Source organism: Oncorhynchus masou, unplaced genomic scaffold (assembly GCF_036934945.1).
Source record: "Oncorhynchus masou masou isolate Uvic2021 unplaced genomic scaffold, UVic_Omas_1.1 unplaced_scaffold_682, whole genome shotgun sequence".
NCBI lineage: Eukaryota > Metazoa > Chordata > Actinopteri > Salmoniformes > Salmonidae > Oncorhynchus > Oncorhynchus masou.
The window spans coordinates 390,759-409,827 of NW_027013271.1; the positions used below are offsets into that span (position 1 = coordinate 390,759).

A 19,069-nucleotide genomic window follows, 5' to 3' on the forward strand; every position below is an offset into this window, starting at 1 on the left:
ACTGTTAAACTGTGATGTGGAGACCTACCTTCTGACTGTCTGGCTTAATGCAGCGTACCAACAATACCACTGTTAAACTGTGATGTGGAGACCTACCTTCTGTCTGTTTGGCTTTATGCAGCGTACCAACAATACCACTGTTAAACTGTGATGTGGAGACCTACCTTCTGTCTGTTTGGCTTAATGCAGCGTACCAACAATACCACTGTTAAACTGTGATGTGGAGACCTACCTTCTGTCTGTTTGGCTTTATGCAGCGTACCAACAATACCACTGTTAAACTGTGATGTGGAGACCTACCTTCTGTCTGTTTGGCTTTATGCAGCGTACCAACAATATCACTGTTAAACTGTGATGTGGAGACCTACCTTCTGTCTGTTTGGCTTTATGCAGCGTACCAACAATACCACTGTTAAACTGTGATGTGGAGACCTACCTTCTGTCTGTTTGGCTTTATGCAGCGTATAAACAATGGGTTGCACCTGTCAAGAGAAAGGGGAAAGATTCAGTACCAATAACTCTACCTCTTCCCTCTCATCTTGTCTCACCTCTCCTCCCTTTAATAATAATAATAACACCTCTCCTCCCTTTAATATTAATAATAACACCTCTCCTCCCTTTAATAGTAATATTAATAACACCTCTCCTCCCTTTAATATTAATATTAATAATAACACCTCTCCTCCCTTTAATATTAATATTAATAACACCTCTCCTCCCTTTAATATTAATAATAACACCTCTCCTCCCTTTAATATTAATAATAACACCTCTCCTCCCTTTAATATTAATAATAATAATAACACCTCTCCTCCCTTTAATAATAATAATAACACCTCTCCTCCCTTTAATATTCATATTAATAATAACACCTCTCCTCCCTTTAATATTAATAATAACACTTCTCCTCCCTTTAATAATAATAATAACACCTCTCCTCCCTTTAATATTAATATTAATAATAACACCTCTCCTCCCTTTAATATTAATAATAACACCTCTCCTCCCTTTAATATTAATATTAATAATAACACCTCTCCTCCCTTTAATATTAATATTAATAATAACACCTCTCCTCCCTTTAATATTAATAATAACACCTCTCCTCCCTTTAATATTAATAATAACACCTCTCCTCCCTTTAATATTAATATTAATAATAACACCTCTCCTCTCTTTAATATTAATATTAATAATAACACCTCTCCTCCCTTTAATATTAATAATATCACCTCTCCTCCCTTTAATATTAATAATAACACCTCTCCTCCCTTTAATATTAATAATAACACCTCTCCTCCCTTTAATATTAATAATAACACCTCTCCTCCCTTTAATATTAATAATAACACCTCTCCTCCCTTTAATATTAATAATATCACCTCTCCTCCCTTTAATATTAATAATAACACCTCTCCTCCCTTTAATAATAATAATAACACCTCTCCTCCCTTTAATAATAATAATAACACCTCTACTCCCTTTAATATTAATATTAATAATAACACCTCTCCTCCCTTTAATATTAATAATAACACCTCTCCTCCCTTTAATATTAATAATAATAACACCTCTCCTCCCTTTAATATTAATAATAATAATAACACCTCTCCTCCCTTTAATAATAATAATAACACCTCTCCTCCCTTTAATATTAATATTAATAATAACACCTCTCCTCCCTTTAATATTAATAATAACACCTCTCCTCCCTTTAATATTAATAATAATAACACCTCTCCTCCCTTTAATAATAATAATAACACCTCTCCTCCCTTTAATATTAATATTAATAATAACACCTCTCCTCCCTTTAATATTAATAATAACACCTCTCCTCCCTTTAATATTAATATTAATAATAACACCTCTCCTCCCTTTAATATTAATATTAATAATAACACCTCTCCTCCCTTTAATATTAATAATATCACCTCTCCTCCCTTTAATATTAATAATAACACCTCTCCTCCCTTTAATATTAATAATAACACCTCTCCTCCCTTTAATATTAATAATAATAATAACACCTCTCCTCCCTTTAATAATAATAATAACACCTCTACTCCCTTTAATATTAATATTAATAATAACACCTCTCCTCCCTTTAATATTAATAATAACACCTCTCCTCCCTTTAATATTAATAATAATAACACCTCTCCTCCCTTTAATATTAATATTAATAATAACACCTCTCCTCCCTTTAATATTAATAATAATAACACCTCTCCTCCCTTTAATATTAATAATAATAACACCTCTCCTCCCTTTAATATTAATATTAATAATAACACCTCTCCTCCCTTTAATATTAATATTAATAATAACACCTCTCCTCCCTTTAATATTAATAATAATAACACCTCTCCTCCCTTTAATATTAATAATAATAATAACACCTCTCCTCCCTTTAATATTAATATTAATAATAACACCTCTCCTCCCTTTAATATTAATATTAATAATAACACCTCTCCTCCCTTTAATATTAATAATAATAATAACACCTCTCCTCCCGTTAATGTTAATAATAACACCTCTCCTCCCTTTAATATTAATATTAATAATAACACCTCTCCTCCCTTTAATATTAATATTAATAATAACACCTCTCCTCCCTTTAATATTAATAATAATAATAACACCTCTCCTCCCTTTAATATTAATATTAATAATAACACCTCTCCTCCCTTTAATATTAATAATAACACCTCTCCTCCCTTTAATAATAATAATAACACCTCTCCTCCCTTTAATATTAATAATAATAATAATACCTCTCCTCCCTTTAATATTAATATTAATAATAACACCTCTCCTCCCTTTAATATTAATATTAATAATAACACTTCTCCTCCCTTTAATAATAATAATAACACCTCTCCTCCCTTTAATATTAATATTAATAATAACACCTCTACTCCCTTTAATATTAATATTAATAATAACACCTCTCCTCCCTTTAATATTAATATTAATACTAAAACCTCTCCTCCCTTTAATATTAATAATAACACCTCTCCTCCCTTTAATATTAATAATAACACCTCTCCTCCCATTAATATTAATATTAATAATAACACCTCTCCTCCCTTTAATATTAATAATAACACCTCTCCTCCCTTTAATATTCATAATAATAACAACTCTCCTCCCTTTAATATTAATAATAATAACACCTCTCCTCCCTTTAATATTAATAATAACACCTCTCCTCCCTGTAATATTAATAATAACATCTCTCCTCCCTTTAACATTAATAATAACACCTCTCCTCCCTTTAATATTAATATTAATAATAACACCTCTCCTCCCTTTAATATTAATATTAATAATAACACCTCTCCTCCCTTTAATATTAATATTAATAATAACACCTCTCCTCCCTTTAATATTAATAATAATAATAACACCTCTCCTCCATTTAATATTAATAATAACACCTCTCCTCCCTTTAATATTAATAATAATAACACCTCTCCTCCCTTTAATATTAATAATAATAGCACCTCTCCTCCCTTTAATATTAATATTAATAATAACACCTCTCCCCCCTTTAATATTAATAATAATAATAACACCTCTCCTCCCTTTAATATTAATAATAATAACACCTCTCCTCCCTTTAATATTAATAATATTAATAACACCTCTCCTCCCTTTAATATTAATATTAATAATAACACCTCTACTCCCTTTAATATTAATAATAATAACACCTCTCCTCCCTTTAATATTAATAATAATAATAACACCTCTCCTCCCTTTAATATTAATATTAATAATAACACCTCTCCTCCCTTTAATATTAATATTAATAATAACACCTCTCCTCCCTTTAATATTAATAATAATAATAACACCTCTCCTCCCTTTAATATTAATAATAATGGCACCTCTCCTCCCTTTAATATTAATAATAACACCTCTCCTCCCTTTAATATTAATATTAATAATAACACCTCTCCTCCCTTTAATATTAATAATAATAATAACACCTCTCCTCCCTTTAATATTAATAATAATAACACCTCTCCTCCATTTAATATTAATATTAACACCTCTCCTCCCTTTAATATTAATAATAAAAGCACCTCTCCATCTTGTCTACCAGTTCCAGAAGTGACAGGGTGAACTTGGTGGACACGGTGGGGGGCTGGTGTCTCCGGGTCACCGTGCTGCTCTTCCTCACATGACCTCTATGCTGACCTACGACCTCTGCGTGAACCAGGAAGAGGTTGGCCACCATCTGGGGAACATACCATAGACTTAGATAGACATTGCATCATTGTATCTGCCCCATTATGACGTCTGTGAGAGCATGGGCAGCACCATTGAGGCCATCTCCATTTAGAAGTAGTCAATTTTCTTCTTCCTCTACTACTACTATGAGTTGTTTGGAGGGTAAAGACCAGGTTAGTGAATTACCTATCCCTGGAGGATATAGTCTGAACAGGTTTAAAGACCAGGTTAGTGAATTACCTATCCCTGGAGGATATAGTCTGAACAGGTTTAAAGACCAGGTTAGTGAATTACCTATCCCTGGAGGATATAGTCTGAACAGGTATAAAGACCAGGTTAGTGAATTACCTATCCCTGGAGGATGTAGTCTGAACAGGTTTAAAGACCAGGTGAGTGAATTACCTATCCCTGGAGGATGTTGTCTGAACAGGTATAAAGACCAGGTTAGTGAATTACCTATCCCTGGAGGATGTAGTCTGAACAGGTATAAAGACCAGGTTAGTGAATTACCTATCCCTGGAGGATATAGTCTGAACAGGTATAAAGACCAGGTTAGTGAATTACCTATCCCTGGAGGATGTTGTCTGAACAGGTATAAAGACCAGGTTAGTGAATTACCTATCCCTGGAGGATATAGTCTGAACAGGTATAAAGACCAGGTTAGTGAATTACCTATCCCTGGAGGATGTTGTCTGAACAGGTTTAAAGACCAGGTTAGTGAATTACCTATCCCTGGAGGAGGATGTTGTCTGAACAGTGATTTACTGCCACCTGCAGTTGCGGAATGTTTGCTCATTAGTATAATTCATGGACTGATCTGGAGACAGGGATAAAAGCAACAACAAAATCCCATGGCTGATCTCAGATGGATTGGGCCAAGTTAACCTTCCCTTTCACGTAAGAAAGTCATGACCATCATGCTTTTAGGGAAATAGGTTCGTTTTGTACATATATTAAACTGTGAGATTGAACAATTCTCCTTGCTGAGGGGGTCCGGGGTCCTCCCCCTGATCATTTTTACACTTTGAAAGTTTACATACACCTTAGCCAAATACATTTAAAATCAGTTTTTCACAATTCCAGACATTTAATCCTAGTAAACATTCACTGTCTTAGGTCAGTTAAGATCACCACTTGATTTTAAGAATGTGAAATGTCAGAATAATAGTTGAGAGAATGATTTATTTCAGCTTTTATTTCTTTCATCACATTCCCAGTGGCTCAGAATTTTACATACACTCAATTTGTATTTGGTAGCATTGCCTTTAAATTGTTTTATTTGGGTGAAACATTTTGGTTTGCCTTCCACAAGCTTCCCACAATAAGTTGGGTGAATTTTGGCCCATTCCTCCTGACAGAGCTGGTGTAACTGAGTCAGGTTAGTAGGCCTCCTTGCTCACACACGCCTTTTCAGTTCTGCCCACACATTTTCTATTGGATTGAGGTCAGTGCTTTGTGATGGCCATTCCAATACCTTGACCTTGTTGTCCTTAAGCCATTTTGCCACAACTTTGGAAGTATGCTTGGGGTCATTGTCCATCTGGAAGACCCATTTGTGACCAAGCTTTAACTTCCTGACTGATGTCTTGAGATGTTGCTTCAATATATTCACATAATTTTCCCCCCTCATGATGCCAACTATTTTGTTAAGTGTACCAGTCCCTCCTGCAGCAAAGCACCCCCACAACATGACGCTGCCACCCCCGTGCTTCACGGTTGGGATGGTGTTCCTCGGCGTGCAAGCCTCCCCCATTTTCCTCCAAACATAACAATGGTCATTTTGGCCAAACAGTTCTATTTTTGTTTCATCAGACCAGAGGACATTTCTCCAAAAAGTGTGATCTTTGTCCCCATGTTCAGTTGCAAACCGTAGTCTAGCTTTTTTATGGCGGTTATGGAGCAGTGGCTTCTTCCTTGCTGAGCGGGCTTTCATGTCGATATAGGACTCGTTTTACTGAGGATATAGCTACTTTTGCACCTGTTTTGTCCAGCATCTTCACAAGGTCCTTTGCTGTTGTTCTTGGATTGATTTTCACTTTTCACACCAAAGTACATTCATCTCTAGGAGACAGTACGTGTCTCCTTCCTGAGCGGTATGACTGCTGCGTGGTCCCATGGTGTTTATACTTGTGTACTATTGTTTGTACAGATGAACGTGGTACATTCAGGCGTTTGGAAATTGCTCCCAATGATGAAGCAGGCTTGTAAAGGTCTACAAATTCTTCTGAGGTCTTGGCTTATTTCTTTTGATTTTCCCATGATGTCAAGCAAAGAGGCACTGAGTTTGATGGTAGGCCTTGAAATACATCCACAGGTACACCTCCAATTGACTCAAATGATGTCAATTAGCCTATCAGAAGCTTCTAAAGTGTATGTAAACTTCTGACCCACTGGAATTATGATAGAGTGAATTATAAGTGAAATAACCTCTTTCTTTAAACAATTGTTGGAAAAATGACTTGTGTCATGCACAAAGTAGATGTCCTAACCGACTTGCCAAAACTATAGTTTGTTAACAAGAAAGTTGTAGAGTGGTTGAAAAAAAAATTATTAATTACTCAACTGTATGTGGCAGGAAGCTCAGTTCTGGTGACTTTTTAAAAGGAAATTCTACTCCAGAATTAAAGAAAATAAACCCCCTCCAGAAAGGTGCCAGGTAACATATTGGTAGAAATCATGTTTATTACAAATATATTGTACCATGCATCTAGCCTATGGTCTATATTATCAGATGTGCTGTTAGCAATAAGCATTATCACCTGCAGCCCAAATGATTTACGACTAGGTAAATAGATCAACTATTGTCTGGTTTAGTTTAATAACACCATTACATGACTAATTCTAACCCCTAACCCCTAACCCTCCTACCTTGTTCTTGCTGTGGCTGAACAGATCGAGAACCTGCTGTCCAACCTGGTGGTAGTTCTAACCCCTAACCCTCCTACCTTGTTCTTGCTGAACAGATCGACAACCTGCTGTCCAACCTGGTGGTAGTTCTAACCCCTAACCCTCCTACCTTGTTCTTGCTGAACAGATCGAGAACCTGCTGTCCAACCTGGTCCTTGTTCTAACCCCTAACCCCTAACCCCTACCTCTCCTACCTTGTTCTTGCTGAACAGATCGAGAACCTGCTGTCCAACCTGGTCGTAGTTCTAACCCCTAACCCCTAACCTCTAACCCCTAACCCCTCCTACCTTGTTCTTGCTGTGGCTGAACAGATCGAGAACCTGCTGTCCAACCTGGTCGTAGTTCTAACCCCTAACCTCTAACCCCTAACCCCTCCTACCTTGTTCTTGTTGTGTCTGAACAGATCGAGAACCTGCTGTCCAACCTGGTGGTAGTTCTAACCCCTAACCTCTAACCCCTAACCCCTCCTACCTTGTTCTTGCTGTGGCTGAACAGATCGAGAACCTGCTGTCCAACCTGGTCGTAGTTCTTATCCAGAAACTTGTGAACCTACAGAGAGATGACAGAAGGTATAGAGCAGGAAGAAACCATATTGTAAAGCCATCGACTGTCGGATCTGTTTTGGTCTGTCTCATTTACTGTGTTGGGTAATATGGGATGTTTTGGTCTGTCTCATTTACTGTGTTGGGTAATATGGGATGTTTTGGTCGGTCTCATTTACTGTGTTGGGTAATATGGGATGTTTTGGTCTGTCTCATTTACTGTGTTGGGTAATATGGGATGTTTTGGTCTGTCTCATTTACTGTGTTGGGTTATATGGGATGTTTTGGTCTGTCTCATTTACTGTGTTGGGTAATATGGGATGTTTTGGTCGGTCTCATTTACTGTGTTGGGTAATATGGGATGTTTTGGTCTGTCTCATTTACTGTGTTGGGTAATATGGGATGTTTTGGTCTGTCTCATTTACTGTGTTGGGTAATATGGGATGTTTTGGTCTGTCTCATTTACTGTGTTGGGTAATATGGGATGTTTTGGTCTGTCTCATTTACTGTGTGTAAGGAGGAGTGTTAGTTCACCATGCTGGTTAGGAGGAGTGTTAGTTCACCATGCTAGTTAGGAGGAGTGTTAGTTCACCATGCTAGTTAGGAGGAGTGTTAGTTCACCATGCTAGTTAGGAGGAGTGTTAGTTCACCATGCTGGTAAGGAGGAGTGTTAGTTCACCATGCTAGTAAGGAGGAGTGTTAGTTCACCATGCTGGTAAGGAGGAGTGTTAGTTCACCATGCTAGTTAGGATGAGTGTTTGTTCACCATGCTAGTTAGGAGGAGTGTTAGTTCACCATGCTAGTTAGGAGGAGTGTTAGTTCACCATGCTGGTAAGGAGGAGTGTTAGTTCACCATGCTAGTTAGGAGGAGTGTTAGTTCACCATGCTAGTTAGGATGAGTGTTTGTTCACCATGCTAGTTAGGAGGAGTGTTAGTTCACCATGCTAGTTAGGAGGAGTGTTAGTTCACCATGCTGGTAAGGAGGAGTGTTAGTTCACCATGCTAGTTAGGAGGAGTGTTAGTTTACCATGCTAGTAAGGAGGAGTGTTAGTTCACCATGCTGGTAAGGAGGAGTGTTAGTTCACCATGCTAGTTAGGAGGAGTGTTAGTTCACCATGCTAGTTAGGAGGAGTGTTAGTTCACCATGCTAGTTAGGAGGAGTGTTAGTTCACCATGCTGGTAAGGAGGAGTGTTAGTTCACCATGCTAGTTAGGAGGAGTGTTAGTTCACCATGCTAGTTAGGAGGAGTGTTAGTTCACCATGCTAGTTAGGAGGAGTGTTAGTTCACCATGCTGGTAAGGAGGAGTGTTAGTTCACCATGCTAGTTAGGAGGAGTGTTAGTTCACCATGCTAGTAAGGAGGAGTGTTAGTTCACCATGCTGGTAAGGAGGAGTGTTAGTTCACCATGCTAGTTAGGAGGAGTGTTAGTTCACCATGCTAGTTAGGAGGAGTGTTAGTTCACCATGCTAGTAAGGAGGAGTGTTAGTTCACCAGGCTGGTAAGGAGGAGTGTTAGTTCACCATGGTAGTTAGGAGGAGTGTTAGTTCACCATGCTGGTAAGGAGGAGTGTTAGTTCACCATGCTAGTAAGGAGGAGTGTTAGTTCACCATGCTAGTTAGGAGGAGTGTTAGTTCACCATGCTAGTAAGGAGGAGTGTTAGTTCACCATGCTAGTTAGGAGGAGTGTTAGTTCACCATGCTAGTTAGGAGGAGTGTTAGTTCACCATGCTGGTAAGGATGAGTGTTAGTTCACCATGCTAGTTAGGAGGAGTGTTAGTTCACCATGCTAGTAAGGAGGAGTGTTAGTTCACCAGGCTGGTAAGGAGGAGTGTTAGTTCACCATGCTAGTAAGGAGGAGTGTTAGTTCACCATGCTAGTTAGGAGGAGTGTTAGTTCACCATGCTAGTAAGGAGGAGTGTTAGTTCACCATGCTAGTTAGGAGGAGTGTTAGTTCACCATGCTAGTTAGGAGGAGTGTTAGTTCACCATGCTAGTTAGGAGGAGTGTTAGTTCACCATGCTAGTAAGGAGGAGTGTTAGTTCACCAGGCTGGTAAGGAGGAGTGTTAGTTCACCATGGTAGTTAGGAGGAGTGTTAGTTCACCATGCTAGTAAGGAGGAGTGTTAGTTCACCAGGCTGGTAAGGAGGAGTGTTAGTTCACCAGGCTAGTTAGGATGAGTGTTAGTTCACCATGCTAGTAAGGAGGAGTGTTAGTTCACCATGCTAGTTAGGAGGAGTGTTAGTTCACCATGCTAGTAAGGAGGAGTGTTAGTTCACCATGCTAGTAAGGAGGAGTGTTAGTTCACCATGCTGGTAAGGAGGAGTGTTAGTTCACCATGCTAGTTAGGAGGAGTGTTAGTTTACAATGCTGGTAAGGAGGAGTGTTAGTTCACCATGCTAGTAAGGAGGAGTGTTAGTTCACCATGCTGGTAAGGATGAGTGTTAGTTCACCATGCTAGTAAGGAGGAGTGTTAGTTCACCATGCTAGTAAGGAGGAGTGTTAGTTCACCATGCTAGTTAGGAGGAGTGTTAGTTTACCATGCTAGTTAGGAGGAGTGTTAGTTCACCATGCTGGTAAGGAGGAGTGTTAGTTCACCATGCTAGTTAGGAGGAGTGTTAGTTCACCATGCTAGTAAGGAGGAGTGTTAGTTCACCATGCTAGTTAGGAGGAGTGTTAGTTTACAATGCTGGTAAGGATGAGTGTTAGTTCACCATGCTAGTAAGGAGGAGTGTTAGTTCACCATGCTAGTAAGGAGGAGTGTTAGTTCACCATGCTAGTTAGGAGGAGTGTTAGTTTACCATGCTAGTTAGGAGGAGTGTTAGTTCACCATGCTGGTAAGGAGGAGTGTTAGTTCACCATGCTAGTTAGGAGGAGTGTTAGTTCACCATGCTAGTAAGGAGGAGTGTTAGTTCACCATGCTAGTTAGGAGGAGTGTTAGTTTACCATGCTGGTAAGGATGAGTGTTAGTTCACCAAAGGCTTTTCATTTGAGTTTTTTATGGATCTTTTAATATTCACAATAAATGGGAACATCATCCAACCAGCGAGCTGCGTTGGGGAAGCTGATTCTGCTCTCATCCTGTTGGGTCTCATTGGGATTCACTACATACACACTACCCACAACTATAGGTGTGTTACCTGGCAGGTGTGTGTGTGTGTACCTGGCAGGAGTGTGTGTGTACCTGGCAGATGTGTATATGTGTGTGTGTGTGTACCTGGTAGGTGACCGGGCCAGCGAAGTGTTTGATGGTGAATTCTGGGAGGGGCATCTTTGGCTTCAGGTAGATCTTGTTGTTACCATGGTGATAATGACACTTCTGGAGGAAGGTGTGGTCTGTCGCCTAGCAACAGAGGAACAGAGCATTAACCAATGACTGAGCACAGTAAAGTGTGTGTCTGTGCGTGTGTATGTGTATGTGTATGTGTGTGTGTGTGTTTGTGTGTGTGTGTGTGTGTGTGTGTGTGTGTGTGTGTGTGTGTGTGTGTGTGTGTGTGTGTATGTATGTGTCTGTCAGTGTGTGTGTGTGTGTGTGTGTGTGTGTGTGTGTGTGTGCGCGCGTGTGTGTACGTGTGTGCGCGCGTGTGTGTACCTGGGGAAAGCAGCTCTGGTCATCCAGGATCTTCAGTATCCCATGGGGCTTAGAGGAGATGAGGTCGATGCAGGACTGGTTGTCGCTGAATGGGATGTCCTGCCACGGGATCTGCTCCCTGTTGTACTCCTCCTGACAGACACATGACATACAGGCTTCATAACGCATCATAACACTTTGGAACAGGACATACTGCCAGGGATCTGCTCCCTGTTGTACTCCTCCTGACAGACACATGACATACAGGCTTCATAACGCATCATAACACTTTGGAACAGGACATACTGCCAGGGGATCTGCTCCCTGTTGTACTCCTCCTGACAGACACATGACATACAGGCTTCATAACGCATTATAACACTTTGGAACAGGACATACTGCCAGGGGATCTGCTCCCTGTTGTACTCCTCCTGACAGACACATGACATACAGGCTTCATAACGCATCATAACACTTTGGAACAGGACATACTGCCAGGGGATCTGCTCCCTTCTGTCCTCTTATAACCCTGGCTCTTCAATGAGTATCTGATATAAGACATGTCAGTCTCCTGTCCTCTTATAACCCTGCCTCTTAAATAAGACATGCCAGTCTCCTGTCCTCTTATAACTCTGCCTCTTATATAAGACATGTCAGTGTCCTGTCCTCTTATAACCCTGCCTCTTACATAAGACATGTCAGTGTCCTGTCCTCTAATAACCCTGCCTCTTATATAAGACATGTCAGTCTCCTGTCCTCTTATAACCCTGCCTCTTATATAAGACATGTCAGTCTCCTGTCCTCTTATAACCCTGTCTCTTATAGAAGACATGTCAGTCTCCTGTCCTCTTATAACCCTGTCTCTTATATAAGACATGTCAGTGTCCTGTCCTCTTATAACCCTGTCTCTTATATAATACATGTCAGTCTCCTGTCCTCTTATAACCCTGCCTCTTATATAAGACATGTCAGTCTCCTGTCCTCTTATAACCCTGTCTCTTATATAAGACATGTCAGTCTCCTGTCCTCTTATAACCCTGTCTCTTATATAAGACATGTCAGTCTCCTGTCCTCTTATAACCCTGTCTCTTATATAAGACATGTCAGTCTCCTGTCCTCTTATAACCCTGCCTCTTATAGAAGACATGTCAGTCTCCTGTCCTCTTTTAACCCTGCCTCTTATATAAGATATGTCAGTGTCCTGTCCTCTAATAACCCTGTCTCTTATATAAGACATGTCAGTGTCCTGTCCTCTTATAACCCTGCCTCTTATAGAAGACATGTCAGTCTCCTGTCCTCTTATAATCCTGCCTCTTATAGAAGACATGTCAGTCTCCTGTCCTCTTATAACCCTGTCTCTTATATAAGACATGTCAGTCTCCTGTCCTCTTATAATCCTGCCTCTTATATAAGACATGTCAGTCTCCTGTCCTCTAATAACCCTGCCTCTTATAGAAGACATATCAGTCTCCTGTCCTCTTATAATCCTGCCTCTTATATAAGATATGTCAGTGTCCTGTCCTCTAATAACCCTGCCTCTTATAGAAGACATGTCAGTCTCCTGTCCTCTTTTAACCCTGCCTCTTATATAAGATATGTCAGTGTCCTGTCCTCTAATAACCCTGTCTCTTATATAAGACATGTCAGTGTCCTGTCCTCTTATAACCCTGCCTCTTATATAAGACATGTCAGTCTCCTGTCCTCTTATAACCCTGTCTCTTATATAAGACATGTCAGTCTCCTGTCCTCTTATAACCCTGTCTCTTATAGAAGACATGTCAGTGTCCTGTCCTCTTATAACCCTGCCTCTTATATAAGATATGTCAGTGTCCTGTCCTCTAATAACCCTGCCTCTTATATAAGACATGTCCGTCTCCTGTCCTCTAATAACCCTGCCTCTTATAGAAGACATGTCAGTCTCCTGTCCTCTTATAACCCTGCCTCTTATAGAAGACATGTCAGTCTCCTGTCCTCTAATAACCCTGCCTCTTATATAAGACATGTCAGTGTCCTGTCCTCTAATAACCCTGCCTCTTATATAAGACATGTCAGTCTCCTGTCCTCTAATAACCCTGCCTCTTATATAAGACATGTCAGTGTCCTGTCCTCTAATAACCCTGCCTCTTATAGAAGATATGTCAGTGTCCTGTCCTCTAATAACCCTGCCTCTTATATAAGACATGTCAGTCTCCTGTCCTCTTATAACCCTGCCTCTTATAGAAGACATGTCAGTCTCCTGTCCTCTTATAATACTCTATCTCAGGCGAGGTTTTGGATATCTAAGGAAGTTTTGCTCGCCTGAGGTAGAGTATCTCATGATAAGCTGGAGACCACACTATCTACCTAGAGCGTTTTCATCTGTATTTTTCATAGCTGTCTACATACCAACACAGACCGATGCTGGCACTAAGACCTCACTCAATGAGCTGTATTCCACCATAAGCAAACAGGACACCGCTCATCCAGAGGTGGCGCTCCTAGTGGCCGGGGACTTTAATGCAGGGAAACTTAAATCTATTTTACATCATTTCTATCAGCATGTTAGATGTGCAACCAGAGGGGGGAAATTCTAGACCACCTTTACTCCACACACAGAGACGCATACAAACCTCTCCCTCTCTCTCCATTTGGCAAATCTGACCATAACGCTATGCTCCTGATTCCTGCTTATAAGCAAAAATTAAGGCAGGAAGCACCAGTGACTGTCGATAAAAAAATGGTCAGATGAAGCAGATGCTAAACTGCAGGACTGTTTTGCTCAGACTGGAACATGTTACGGGATTCTGCCGATGGCATTGAGGAGTACACCACATCAGTCACTGGCTTCATCAGTGCATCGATGACATCGTCCTCACAGTGACTGGGCGTACATACCCCAACCAGAAGCCATGGATTACAGGCAACATCCGCACTGAGCTAAAGGCTAGAGCTGCCACTTTCAAGGAGCGGGACTGTAACCCGGAAGCTTACAAGAAATCCTGCTATGTCCTGCGACGAACCATCAAACAGGCAAAGCGTCAATACAGGACTAAGATCAAATCCTACTACACCGGCTCTGACGCTCGTCGGATGTGGCAGGACTTACAAACCATTACAGACTACAAAGGGAAGCACAGCCGAGAACTGCCCAGTGACACGAGCCTACCAGACGAGCTAAACCACTTCTATGCTCGCTTCAAGGCAAATAACGCTGAAACAGGCACGAGAGCACCAGCTGTTACTGAAGACTGTGTGATCACGCTCTCCATAGCTGATGTGAGTAAGACCTTTAAACAGGTCAACATTCACAAGGACACAGAGTCAGACAGATTACCAGGACGAGTACTCAGAGTGTACTGTGACCATGCGCTGACCAACTGGCACGTGTCTTCACTGACATTTTCAACCTCTCCCTGACCGAGTCTGTAATACCAACATGTTTCAAGCAGACCACCATAGTCCCTGTACCCAAGAACACCAAGATAACCTGCCTAAATGACTAACGACCCGTAGCACTCACATCTGTAGCCATGAAGTGCTTTGAAAGGCTGGTCATCAACATCAACTCCATTATCCCAGAAACCCTAGACCCACTCCAATTCACATACCGCCCAAACAGATCCACAGATGATCCAATCTCTATTGCACTCCACACTGCCCTTCCCCACCTGGACAAAAGGAACACCTATGTGAGGATGCTATTCATTGACTACAGCTCAGCATTCAACACCATAGAGTCTCAAAGCTCATCACTAAGCTAAGAACCCTGAGACTAAACACCTCCCTCTGCAACTGGATCCTGGACTTCCTGACGGGCTGCTCCAAGTGGTAAGGGTAGGTAACACGCTGATCCTCAAGGCTTCATAAGGCTTACTAACAATTATAACAGGACATCCTGCCAGAGGATCTGCTCCCTGATGTACTTCTCCTGACAGGCAGATGACATATAGGCTTCATACAGGCTTCATAACGCATAATAACACATAACAACCCTCACCTGCTCCTGTCTGAAGACGATCCTATTGAAGAAGAACTGCAGGTACTCATTAGCATAGTTAATACACAGCTGCTCAAAGCTGTTGAAGGACAGGTCCTGGAGGAGACAGAGATACGGGGTTAGATACAGCTAAATGACAGAGATGTTGAAGGTCCTGGAGGAGACAGAGATACTGGGTTAGATACAGCTAACTGACAGAATAATGACAGAGATGTTGAAGGTCCTGGAGGAGACAGAGATACTGGGTTAGATACAGCTAACTGACAGAATAATGGAAACACAAGTTAATGAGGGATACAATGTATATTGAAAGCAGATGCTTCCACACCCATGTGTTCCTGAGTTAATTAAGTAATTAGCAAGGTAAAGTAGTATATATTATAATAATTTAACCTTTATTTAACTAGGCAGGGAGGGAGGGAGGGAGGGAGGGAGGGAGGGAGGGAGGGAGGGAGGGAGGGAGGGAGGGAGGGAGAGGGAGAGAGTTGGAGGGACGGAGGGAGAGAGTTGGAGGGACGGAGGGAGAGAGTTGGAGGGACGGAGGGAGAGAGATGGAGGGACAGACAGAGGGAGAGAGATGGAGGGACAGACAGAGGGAGAGAGATGGAGGGACAGACAGAGAGAGAGAGAAGGAGGGACAGACAGAGGGAGAGAGATGGAGGGACGGAGGGAGAGAGATGGAGGGACAGACAGAGGAAGAGAGTTGGAGGGACAGAGGGAGAGAGATGGAGGGACAGACAGAGGAAGAGAGTTGGAGGGACGGAGGGAGAGAGATGGAGGGACAGACAGAGGGAAAGAGATGGAGGGACAGACAGAGGGAGAGAGTTGAAGGGACAGAGGGAGAGAGATGGAGGGACAGAGGGAGAGAGATGGAGGGACAGACAGAGGGAGAGAGATGGAGGGACAGACAGAGGGAGAGAGATGGAGGGACAGACAGACAGAGAGAGATGGAGGGACAGACAGAGGAAGAGAGTTGGAGGGATGGAGGGAGAGAGATGGAGGGACGGACAGAGGAAGATAGTTGGAGGGACGGAGGGAGAGAGATGGAGGGACAGACAGAGGGAGAGAGATGGAGGGACGGACAGAGGAAGATAGTTGGAGGGACGGAGGGAGAGAGATGGAGGGACAGACAGAGGGAGAGAGATGGAGCGACAGAGAGGGAGAGAGATGGAGGGACAGACAGAGGGAGAGAGATGGAGCGACAGAGAGGGAGAGAGATGGAGGGACAGACAGAGGGAGAGAGATGGAGGGACAGACAGAGGGAGAGAAAGATGGAGGGATGGAGGGAGAGAGAGAGGTGGAGGGACAGACAGAGGGAGAGAGAGGTGGAGGGACGGAGGGAGAGAGATATGGAGGGACAGACAGAGGGAGATAGAGATGGAGGGACAGACGGAGGGAGAGAGAGATATGGAGGGACAGACAGAGGGAGATAGAGATGGAGGGACAGACAGAGGGAGATAGAGATGGAGGGACAGACAGAGGGAGAGAGATATGGAGGGACAGACAGAGGGAGAGAGATATGGAGGGACAGACATAGGGAGATAGAGATGGTGGGACAGACGGAGGGACAGACGGAGGGAGAGAGAGATGGAGGGAAGGATAAAGTGGAGTACCTCAAAGCCATATATATCCAGCACAGATATTGACAGAGCGTGATGTCGAGGATACACCTGTCCATTAATCCTCTCAGTCAGCCAGTGGAACAACAGAGAGTACAGGATCTTGGCAACAGCATCTCTGGAGCAGGAGAGAGCAGGAGAGAGCAAGAGAGAGCAGGAGAGAGCGAGAGAGAGCGAGAGAGAGCGAGAGAGAGCGAGAGAGAGCGAGAGAGAGCGAGAGAGAGCGAGAGAGAGCGAGACAGACAGACAGACAGACAGACAGACAGACAGACAGACAGACAGACAGACAGACAGATTAACAAGTGGCATGTCTACAGGAGTTGTAGTGAAGTTAGAGTGTATTATCTGTGGTTCCTACCTGGCGTCTACAGCACGCTGAAGAGTGCATGCTGGGAGTTGTAGTGAAGTTAGGGTGTATTATCTGTGGTTCCTACCTGGCGTCTACAGCACGCTGAAGAGTGCATGCTGGGGGTTGTAGTGAAGTTAGGGTGTATTATCTGTGATTCCTACCTGCGTCTACAGCACGCTGAAGAGTGCATGCTGGGAGTTGCAGTGAAGATAGGGTGTATTATCTGTGGTTCCTACCTGGCGTCTACAGCACGCTGAAGAGTGCATGCTGGGAGTTGTAGTGAAGTTAGGGTGTATTATCTGTGGTTCCTACCTGGCGTCTACAGCACGCTGAAGAGTGCATGCTGGGAGTTGTAGTGAAGTTAGGGTGTATTATCTTTGGTTCCTACCTGGCGTCTACAGCACGCTGAAGAGTGCATGCTGGGAGTTGTAGTGAAGTTAGGGTGTATTATCTGTGGTTACTACCTGGCGTCTACATCACGCTGAAGAGTGCATGCTGGGAGTTGTAGTGAAGTTAGGGTGTATTATCTGTGGTTCCTACCTGGCGTCTACAGCACTCTCAACCGTCAGAGGGGTGTAGATCTTCTCCCTCATGGTCTCCTGGAGAGACATAACACAGAGAGGTCAGTTAGTTACCAATAGAACACACAGCTCGGATTGGTGGAACACAACTCATCACAACCAATCAAAGGAAAGTTATACTCTTCTTTAAATTTGCACTGTCAAATGTTTTCGTCTTGAGTTTCTCTCTCTCCTTAAAGGGTTTATCATGGAACCAATCTATATGTCTTCCTCTCTCTCTCCTTAAAGGGTTTATCATGGAACCAATCTATATGTCTTCCTCTCTCTCCTTAAAGGGTTTATCATGGTACCAATCATTATGTCTTCCTCTCTCTCTCCTTAAAGGGTTTATCATGGTACCAATCTATATGTCTTCCTCTCTCTCTCCTTAAAGGGTTTATCATGGTACCAATCTATATGTCTTCCTCTCTCTCCTTAAAGGGTTTATCATGGTACCAATCTATATGTCTTCCTCTCTCTCCTTAAAGGGTTTATAATGGAACCAATCTATATGTCTTCCTCTCTCTCTCCTTAAAGGGTTTATCATGGTACCAATTTATATGTCTTCCTCTCTCTCTCTCCATAAAGGGTTTATCATGGTACAAATCTATATGTCTTCCTCTCTCTCTCTTCTTAAAGGGTTTATCATGGTACCAATCTATATGTCTTCCTCTCTCTCTCCTTAAAGGGTTTATCATGGAACCAATCTATATGTCTTCCTCTCTCTCCTTAAAGGGTTTATCATGGAACCAATATATATGTCTTCCTCTCTCTCCTTAAAGGGTTTATCATGGAACCAATATATATGTCTTCCTCTTTTCTCCTTAAAGGGTTGATCATGGAACCAATCTATATGTCTTCCTCTCTCTCTCTTAAAGGGTTTATCATGGAACCAATCTATATGTCTTCCTCGCTCTCTCCTTAAAGGGTTTATCATGGAACCAATCTATATGTCTTCCTCGCTCTCTCCTTAAAGGGTTTATCATGGTACCAATCTATATGTCTTCCTCTCTGAAGGTCAACAGCAATTGACCTTAGTTACCTCCATTAGACACAGTGAGTATATAACAGGTCATTATAACAGGTCATTATAACAGGTCATTGTACCAGACCCTCCATTAGACACAGTGTGTATATAACAGGTCATTATAACAGGTCATTATAACAGGTCATTGTACCAGACCCTCCATTAGACACAGTGTGTATATAACAGGTCATTATAACAGGTCATTGTACCAGACCCTCCATTAGACACAGTGTGTATATAACAGGTCATTATAACAGGTCATTATAACAGACCCTCCA

The 19,069-nt window shown here is 41.9% G+C and overlaps 1 protein-coding gene across 1 annotated transcript in view; it reads right to left on the minus strand.

Moving 5' to 3' along the window:
- LOC135536903 (unconventional myosin-XV-like) overlaps positions 1–19,069 on the minus strand; it is a gene marked incomplete at its 5' end in the record, with an annotated part of 88,417 nt that overhangs the window by 51,355 nt on the left and 17,993 nt on the right. Inside the window, 8 exons of the mRNA XM_064963125.1 lie at positions 437–482; positions 4,098–4,252; positions 7,624–7,701; positions 10,907–11,032; positions 11,282–11,413; positions 15,237–15,332; positions 16,850–16,973; positions 17,745–17,803. Coding sequence (XP_064819197.1) covers positions 437–482; positions 4,098–4,252; positions 7,624–7,701; positions 10,907–11,032; positions 11,282–11,413; positions 15,237–15,332; positions 16,850–16,973; positions 17,745–17,803 — 816 coding nt within the window. The remainder of the gene's footprint in view (positions 1–436; positions 483–4,097; positions 4,253–7,623; positions 7,702–10,906; positions 11,033–11,281; positions 11,414–15,236; positions 15,333–16,849; positions 16,974–17,744; positions 17,804–19,069) is intronic.